The sequence below is a fragment of the Polyergus mexicanus genome, unplaced genomic scaffold (genome assembly GCF_030449975.1).
Source record: "Polyergus mexicanus isolate NDT 795.1 unplaced genomic scaffold, iyPolMexi1.0 SCAF_23, whole genome shotgun sequence".
Classification (NCBI taxonomy): domain Eukaryota; kingdom Metazoa; phylum Arthropoda; class Insecta; order Hymenoptera; family Formicidae; genus Polyergus; species Polyergus mexicanus.
In genome coordinates, this window is record NW_027223343.1 from 285,889 (window position 1) to 295,573 (window position 9,685).

Consider the following 9,685-nt stretch of genomic DNA (forward strand, 5'->3'; position numbering starts at 1 on the left):
ATCAGAAAATTTGTTAATAAAAAAAATTTTATTAGAAATTATTTAAATAAGAACATTAAATAAAAAATTCGTAATAAAAATAATTGAAAACTGGTATTATCTCTCCCTAAAGATATCGATCAGAATTTGCATATTATACCGAATAAAGCTCCTCTTCAGAATTCCACTTAATAGCCGATCGTGTGATCGATTCTATTCAGATTCCGGTATCCACGTGCGAATACTTACAGGCGAAAATTTACAGATCCGACGACGAGGCCGGGTATCCCTGCCTCTCGCAAAGTCTTTCATCTTGCCGGCAGAAGGCGCCGCCATCGTAGACCTCGCTGATAAACAGCTCAGGCTACATACCACAAAGAGACGCGAGCCGCCGCGACGACGCAAACAGATTACTCTTGCGCGCATTTCTCACGTGCATTTCCGCGCGTTACGTTACCGCTGTTGACGAGAGTCTGACACACTCGAAGAATTCGATTTTCGGTAAATCTCGTAACGAATATTCGACAATCGAGGACGAGGGAAAATAGGAAGAAATTAGAAGGAATTTCGGGTCGCAGTCGCAGCAGTAGTAGTAGAGAACAGCAGCAACAGCAGGTAAAAATTTCATTAATAAAATGCGTGCGCGCGCATGGCGAACACGTGGCGTCGCAACGTCATGTCACGGACGCAACGGACGGACGTCTTTCATCGCTCTACGGCATCGCCGACTTTGACAGCTCCGAGACTAAGTTACGAGCGACACGTCTACGACTCCAGGTCGCGGAGGACATGTTCGATATCTCGAAGTCGAGACGTGCGATTTCCCGCTCGTGTTCGAATTAGCTTCGACTGTTCATGATTTCACGCGGGAAAAACGCGAAAATATGACAGATAACAGATCTTTCGGAGCGCGACGCGCGAACGATGATGCGTCGATGACGCGATTGAAATATCGAGTATGTTTTCCTCGTCTCGTTCACTTGTGTTACTCGTTCCTTGTTACATAAGGAACACGCTCTATGAATGTACAATCAGGCGCCATCTTGGCCGAGGTGATGCGCGGTGTGAGAAATTTGAACGTGCTGCATGTGCAGAAAATTTTCGAATCGACGCGACGTCGTTATACAATAATTCAAATATTATACGAAAAAGAAGAGTGTCGAAAATAATCTAATACTTTTTATCTTACACAGGAATTCGCGTATCCGTTAATTTCATTTAATTCAATTGTGATTATGGAGAAATGGAACTTTTGTCGATTACCATGTTTTTTAATTGTCACGAATAAAAAAGATAATAATCGCTTTCGCATGCCTCTTTTGTATATGGGTCAGCGTTTTATTTTTTAAAATGACTTAAACATACTAATTGTCATGACAAATTAATTGCTCATACATTATAATTATTGACGCTGAGAAAACATGCCGTGATCGAGAAATGCCTGTAGACACTGAATAGATTAGATTATAAATCGGCGACGACGATTGTTGCGCGCGCTGTGTATCGTGTAGATGGTAAGGTTTATTAAAACCCGGGAATAAAAACAGATTCCAATATTCTTCACATGTAAAAACAAGAAGCATTTTAAAAATACGCATTGTTGCTAAAGATGGCATTCTTCTCTTGCGCAATATTGCGATTGACGAACATAAACATTACAATATTCCTTTATCTGTTCACATAATATATCGACTTATCAAATAGCAATTAAATTAATTCAATTTCATTTTTAACGAGACTAAAATGCACAATTGTTTCCTTCCGTGCAACTTTTTCTCGGGTTTCAGCGGTGGAAAATTTTACACAATTCCCTAACTTGGATACATACAGAATATACGTCAGTTATTATGATCGTGATATCAGCTATCAGACGGTTAATATATCGTACAAAGTAGGTCTTCCAGCAACGTATTTGCTGTTTACGCATATATGTTTTTCTTGGAAAATCAAGATGTTGCGTAAGAATTTGTCAGATATTATTTACGATCGATCGCGTGACACGATGCAAATTGGCTTTCAACTGCAATCTGTAAACTGTATACGGGAATAGTGAATTATTATACGATCAAAAGATGTTTACGTAATAATTTCTCTATACTACTATATCATAACAAGTTTATCAATTTAAATGATTTATTCCTTCTAGAAGTAATTTCCTTGAATTAATTCCTTATAGCAATTTCGAATTTTTCTTTGCACACGCATTCGAATTCTCGATATTTACTCAGAAATATTTACATCTCTTGCAATTGTATTTATTATATTTCGTACATTTTTATAAAATATATATTTACTAGAATTAATTGAAATGTGTATTCGCATGCCAGAATTAAACAATGTCGTCGACGGGGACGCATCCCACGTTATATCACGCGTAATAAATAACAATGTTATTTTTATTGCGATCAGACATTAACGTTGAAATTCGACGCTTGTTTTTTTTTTTTCTTTGCGCATAATCAAAATTAAAGGAAACTGGCTCGAACTTTGAACTTTTTAACGCAACGTGTTGTCCTCGCATATGGACAACGCGTATCATACAATTGCGCCTAACTCTGACAATCGATCCGACCGTGGCCCAAGTTGACAGCAATTTAAAATCGCTTTTACTCTTCGCAGAAAATGTGCCTCGGAGTACGGTTTCGATTACGATTAAAATTTATCCGGCGGAGGATCATCTCCATTCTTTTTTTGCCGAAATCGCGTCAACATTTGCGACCGTGACACGAGAAAGTGTCCTTAAGATGATCTCGCAATCGTTTAATATTTCGAAGTAATTTCAATGCCAATCATCGACCTTGTTCTTCTCATGATTTGCAACAAAATCTACATGTTTCTCTCTATTAAAAATATTATTCGGGGATTTTTTAGCAACCGTATAGTAACTCTAATTATGAATTGTAAATGCTCAGGAGATGCTTATGTCTATTTTGCCGTTATCCTACTCAGACAGGAGATCCATTACACTCGAATACAAAATGTGATTTTAAAATTGAATAACTGTATATTGCTAATTTTATATACAAAGCTATATTTGCGTGAAATCAATTTTATTTTAAGTAATATAAACGATTTTATTTTGCTAAAATACAATTAGACTAATCTATTGTGATTTGTAGATAAAAGAATTAATGTGACATCTAAATTAGAAACTATTTGCCAAGTTTGAGTAATAAACTTACGAACAACTACACAAAAAATAATTTCTTAATAAAGATTAATTAAGTAATGATTAACTAGTGAGATAGAACAGCGCGTTGCAAACATCATCGTCGAGGAATCTTCTAACGATAAGTGAAGGCAGCGTCTTTTCAGGAAGAATGGCATCGTTGAAAAGTGTCAAGGCGAGCAAGATGGAAACTACGACTAGAAGCTGGATGGCGAAACCGATTCTAAGTTCGGATTTTACGGAAGTGCTTCCGTTGCAGGAGGTCTACGTGGGTGTTTTGAAGCGACGGAAGGACACGTCCGTCGCAATCCAGAGTATATCCGTCGTTTTGCCAGGATTCGGTCATCTGAAACGCTGTTCCAACGGCAAGCTGCTTCTAGCCCCGCTCCGTTCGGGCGAATCGTCGCGAGCAAACGACGAAGAAAAGGTTACTCTTGGTGAAGATGATCTCAAGCGTCAACTCAAGGAACGGGGGTTCGATCTCTCCCTATTCGAGGATAAGTTCCAGGTGACGAAGGTGCCAATCAAGGCACCGAGAACGAAGTTTCAAGCCGGCGAAGCTTCGAAGATCTGGCCAGTGAACTTCCATCCCGACCGGACTATCGAGAGCCTGATTGACGGCTCGATCTTCGACAACGATTGCTTGCACGCGATCGAGCGGATCATGTCGCTGGTAATAGAAGCCGCCAAGCTGGAAGCGGTCGGCGACATCCGTTGCACCGGCGCCGCAGCGGTCGTCGATCCCGAGGACGGAAGAATCCTGGCGGTATCCGCCGCGAGGATCGATCGGCATCCCATGTGGCATGCCGCCATGCTGGCGGTGGATCTTGTTGCCAGACTTCACGGTGGCGGTGCATGGCGTTTGAACGACGAAGAGTCCCAGAGCGACATCGATCTCACGAAGCGGCGAACGGACGACGAAGAGACACTCAGCGACGAGAAGGTAGACTCAAACACCGAGACTGAAGATCGGAACTTGAAGGATCGATTAAGAAGGATCAAGAGAAAATACGAGGAGGAAACGCCGCTCTGTTACCCGACGTCCCTATCCTCGCTTACGTTCCCGATGCAAACACCGCTTGAGACGCGGGTCGAGCAAAAGGGACGGAGGAATGACGGCGCCAAGGTCGAGGATCCGCAGCAGGAAAAATGCAGAAATATTCCAGAGAAGTGTGGGCCGTATCTCTGTACGAGTTATTGGGTATTCCTACTGATGGAACCGTGTCCTATGTGCGCCATGGCGTTGCTGCATTCCAGAGTCGCGCGGATCTTCTATGGCGTGGTCAATCGGAATGTCGGCGTTTTGGGCACCAGGGCGGTTTTGCACACGGTACCGGGTCTGAACCATCGATACCAAGTCTGGAGCGGAATCCTGGAACGAGAGTGCCGGCAAACAGTGGAAGAAATCAATGGTCGCAAAAGTCTTGTATAACATGGATTCGACATGGATCTATTGTGTAAGATAATAACACGTCAAGTATAATGGATAATTGGTCACTACAGTGTCTCCGGAAATAATTGAAGATATTAATGCCGCGAGATCGGACAAAAGAAAAGATAAATAAAAGCGAAGCATGCGACGCTTTCTGTACATTTCTCGTTCTTACCGATGATCTCTCTTGCACGCGCCCTATTTATGCATACCTATGCATATAAATGATATTATAATGAGACTCTTATTCTACATTATCTCTTGCGTAACATATTGTACGTATATATTCATAAAAAATAAATTCATTTTAATGAGGGGGAGTACAATTGTGACACTTGTCAATACATTGAGATTCATTCAATATAACATTACATATTAACATATTCCCGTAATTAATTCCAAAAGATAATTGTGTTTATTATTCAATCATCTTTCGACGTTTCCGATTAACTGTTTCCTAGACAAGCGGATTATTTCAGAGATTCATCTGCGGCGGCTTATCTCTTCGAATCATCGGTTGCACGGCTACGGTTTAGATATTCGCGCACGTTGCAACCGGTTTTATAATTTCAATCGAAAGCAAGACGACGCAAAAGACTTAACACGTGGTATAGACGTGCATTCGGCTATAACGACTTAAAACGTATACGTAACCTTGACGTCTTGACGTTGCGAATTAACACTTGTGTTTGCTAGCACACAACATGACGTGCCATCATTTCCCGAAGATTGTTAAAATCATTTCTATACATATATTTCTTTGTTTCTCTTGTTTGCGATGGCGGAGAGTGTATTATAGCCAAGATTTCATTCTTTTATTTTCTATCAACGAAACTTTATTTTAAAAAGAAAATTTATAATATGAATTTATAATAATTTAATAAAATTTATAATGTAAAAACTTTGTACAATAATTTAAGATCAAATTAATTAATTAAGTTAATTTAAACTACAATATCGGCCATTATTACGTGTGAAGCAATGATTCGCGTAAAGGTTATTTCTTTATAGAAAATATAATTTTTTGCAAATATTCGCATATTGTAAAACAAGCCCGAAGATGTTGCACGTTGCATCCATTATTCGATAAAGCACGATTCATTCCGCGTGTATCGTAAATCATCGACGTGATATACAGCTTAATTCGCATTTTGCGTGATGGTTGCGTCATTTAATTCAATAGCAAATAAATGTTTCTTCGCGACAATAATATATAACCATATTTACCGATTTTTCTTTTCTCTCACGGAATTTTTAGACATGCCCGCTGCAATCATTTCTCACCAAAATCTCAAGCGGTGGATTGCGTGCACCGATAACATCTGTGTGTGTTGCAAAAGATATCTGGTGTAACGCTTTAGTTAGTATAAAATGTACATACTTTTTGTTACGTTGTGCCGTAATAAAAAGATGATTTGGCGATTCTTATGAATATTGTCGCGCGATTTAATACTTACAATCCGATAATACGGTTTAATGACACTTGAGAGCACACACTTTGCGATCTTTCGAAAGTGACAATAATTAATTAAGAGAGCATTTATTTGACGTTATTACGTCAGTGCCATGACGGAGTGCGTTATGCGCGCGTTTCTGCAAATAGATTTTGCGCATTTTCAAATTATCGACGCGTTCGCAAAAAATAATTCTTATAGATTATGCTAATATTATATGTTCGATGTTTGCATAAGTCGACACGAATGTTTGTTTAACATGAACTGGTTTTAATTTCTCACGTATTAAAGTTATATTAATCAAGCTTGTATCTGAGCAAATACGTGGATGCTTCTATTGTATATAAAGTCGCAAATTTGTTTTTAAAAACATTTAATAAAAATAAAAAATAATAATAAAGAATTTCCACCACGATAATGATAAAATATTTACGATAAGTATTCCACCGGAATAATTTGCGGTTCTTTTTGCTGGGTATAATTTTATGCTAATTTTCCAGTTTCTTATCTATGTATAATTTCTAACATTATAATTCAAATCACACGGTTTTTATCGTGACAAGTCTGGGCAAATGATGATCGGGATTGTTGATTCTCAAGAAGTCCGTCAGATGCAAAATGCGAAGCTCAGAGAGATGCTTCAGTGAGTCAATTTATAATATATTTATAACATAATGCTGGAATGCCATGAACTTTGAAAATAAAATTACATTATTTTGTTTATATAAGGTTATAGAAATGAGAAAAGTATTTATTGATTGCTACTTTGTGAAAAATACATACGTGAGAACGATATAATTCTCTTGACGAAGGAATTTATCACTTCCTGTAAAAACGTTCGTGGGATCGGGGTTTTCCTTTGACAATATGAAAGCATATTCGCGTTCTAGGAATCATTCGATTCGCTACGAAGCGAATAGTGAGTACACGATGACGGTGACCCTGCGGATTGACATCGATCAGCGAATCCTACAGCTGATCCATCCAGAAGATGAACTGCTCGATTGTTCATGAAAAGAGATGAGGATAGAGGGAGATAGGTCGCGAACAGTAAATTACGAGACGAGGAAGACGATAATGCGTTGATCCTAGCTGATGAAGAAGATTCGGTTGTTGGAACGATGAACCATAATCTTACAACAAAAACTTTACACAATAAAGTCTTAAGTTATAACAAGTATGTCTTATATTTTGATATACACGATCGATAATACAATGAAAAATTGAAATAATATTTTTACGCGAGAGAGATCGCTCCTTATCCAAGTTATTATTCTCAATAGAGCATGATTATATGAACATTGCTGTCGTTTTTATCTGTTTCAGATTTTCTTCATCAAGTCGGTGCAGAAAAGAATTGACGCGTAAATAAAGAAAATCAAGAAAAACATTTACAGGAAACAACGCTTGATTTCCTCTATAAACAGAGCGCGTGCGAGAAGAGCTCTTCTAATAGAGAAATAACATTCTCGAGAGGTATTCTTTGAGAGACCGGCACATGGCAGCGTTGACGACGACAGACACATCGGCACCGCATCGGTGACGTTTATTAGGAGAAATACGCGCGGTACAAAAGAAACGAAATCCTCCTTCTTACATACGAGCGCGCGGAAGGAGGAACTCTCGAGGTCGCGACGCACGAAAAGCCACACGATATCAGAGATAACATTTCGAAACTAATTAATCCGCGCGACAAACAGACTCGTCGCTCTTGCAGTAGTGTGTCTGTCGGGAAGATGCTGGCAGTGATTGTCGTCGATTGCCAGTCGCGAACTACGCCAATTTGCAAATTATTCCAGTTGACGTTATAGCACCGCGTCATCGAACATTTCCGTCCTAAAGTAGATTCTGACCCCCGTAGGTGACCGGAGGATTTGCTTGCATCCTCGGCAGCGAGACGCACGATTCGTACAATACACACCGTAATAACGTTGAGATTAATGCATCTTTGACGATCAAGTGACGTCATAACTGATAACTAGCACAAATAAGATACTTGAAGTTGCTCTTCTCTTGAATTTGCAACAACTGCGACCAGAAGATAAGTTAGAGGCAGAAAACATCTTTGTGAGATAAATTGGAAGGCTCTATCACGGTCAGCACGAAACTGCAACTAGCTAATAATCAGAAATTTAATTAATCCAACGAGAAGGATTTCTGGTACATTGAGATTCTCAGGTGACGATTACGGATTCTCGCGAAACAACGAGACAATGCTCGAGAATAAAAGAATCGCGTCTCGTTGATCAGCACTGAGTGGTTCCAATTGAGAGTCGACCCTCGAGAGCGGAGCCTATTGGTCAAGCTGTTAATTTCTTAAGGCACGATTGGATTGGATCACCCGCGGACATTCCAACATTCACGTCAAGTAATCCGCTGACTACTGTCCTGCCAGCCGGACTTTATTTCTCTTTTTGAAGAAACTGCTGGATCCTGCGTCTCGCTAAGACCATTGACGCTTCAGGATACAAAGGATTAATTGCCTATGGATTTTCAGTGAATGCTCATCGGAGAATATATCAATCAATTTATCCAGAAAATATATCTGCTGAAACAGAAGCAGTGACATCAGCAAATTATCTTCGCGACAGTGTCGAAGTTGCAAAGTTGAAATTACACTCATTAATACAAGAAGATTACGGTGCTTTCTCGTTGTCGTTGTATCACTTTGAAGACTGTGCAGAAAATATTTTGATAACATACAACATTCCCGACGACTGAATGGCTCGCTTTTATTGGCTGTTGCTTTTCGAAAGACTCTACTAACGTCTTTTCGTATAGTAATTGCGATTTGCAAGAAGGAAAGGGAAGAACGTACGTATCGTGGAAAGGGTTAAGTACCCGCTTTAGTCCCGCTGAGAGAGCTTTCGTCTCGTAGAAGGAACCAAACTCCTTTTCGCCGCCGTGAAGATTTTGGGAAGCGCGGCGGGCGAAACTCGAGATTTTATTGACGTCATCCACGAAAGGCCTCGTTCACCTCCTCCTGGATCGGGTTCTTTTTTTCGACGGCACCATGGAGCGAAGGATTCTGAAAATGTGGTGATAACGGTCAGGCGAAGGCCTCCGCTACCCAAGACACTATCCAGTGTGTGAGCCATAGTCATTAGAAAGAGATATACTGACGTGACGCCGAGCCTAAATAGGTATTTCGGAGATCCGGCCAATTGGAATCTTTCGAGCAACATTCCCTTCGAAAGGATTATTCTCGTCTTTGAATCGCCGTTTTTCTGTGAATGAAATTTTAGAATTAATCGCAATCTAGTCTTTAGCTCGGCTTTAAGAGAAAGTGCAAGTTTCGAAACATCAAAATTTCGACGATTTATTCCGTTCTTCCGCAATTGCGAGATCTTGATAAGATAATCGAGGTATCGTCCGCATCCCGAGGAATATTTTTGGACCTGCGAAACTGACGTTTCTTTTTTTCCGTTCTTCGCAACGAAGACGATGTGAGGAGAACGAGACACCAGAGTGAAAGCATCGATCGCTAAAACGTGGAAGAAGGTTAGCATAACATAATATAAAAATTTATATACACATACATATAATGTTCTTGAAAGAGAAATTGCAAAATTCACAATTATAAAACGGCAAAAATTATAGATTATTAATATTGACAGGTTGATAAATTGAAGATTGCTTTATTATATAAGC

General features: G+C 39.6%; 1 protein-coding gene across 7 annotated transcripts; it reads left to right on the forward strand.

The window, feature by feature from the left end:
• The first annotated feature begins 300 nt into the window (after nt 1-300).
• Nucleotides 301-9,530, forward strand: LOC138942651 (probable inactive tRNA-specific adenosine deaminase-like protein 3). Of its 7 annotated transcripts, none has more exons than XR_011448353.1 (4): nt 306-594; nt 6,535-6,677; nt 6,925-7,211; nt 7,361-9,530. XR_011448353.1 is itself a non-coding variant. In XM_070313040.1 (2 exons), the coding sequence occupies exon 2, from the start codon at nt 3,300-3,302 to the stop codon at nt 4,578-4,580; it is 1,281 nt and encodes a 426-aa protein (XP_070169141.1). In that variant the 5' UTR covers nt 334-594; nt 2,599-3,299; the 3' UTR covers nt 4,581-6,526. The 7 variants fall into 7 exon arrangements, 3 of the variants coding, with proteins under 3 accessions (XP_070169141.1, XP_070169140.1, XP_070169142.1); XR_011448354.1 differs by having other exon boundaries at nt 309-594; nt 6,598-6,677; XR_011448355.1 differs by lacking the exon at nt 6,535-6,677 and having other exon boundaries at nt 312-594.
• The last annotated feature ends 155 nt before the right edge of the window (nt 9,531-9,685 follow it).

Coding starts and splice junctions, on each gene's coding strand:
- LOC138942651 (XM_070313040.1), top strand. CDS start 3,300: ATGGCATCGTTGAAAAGTGTCAAGGCGAGCAAGATGGAAACTACGACT.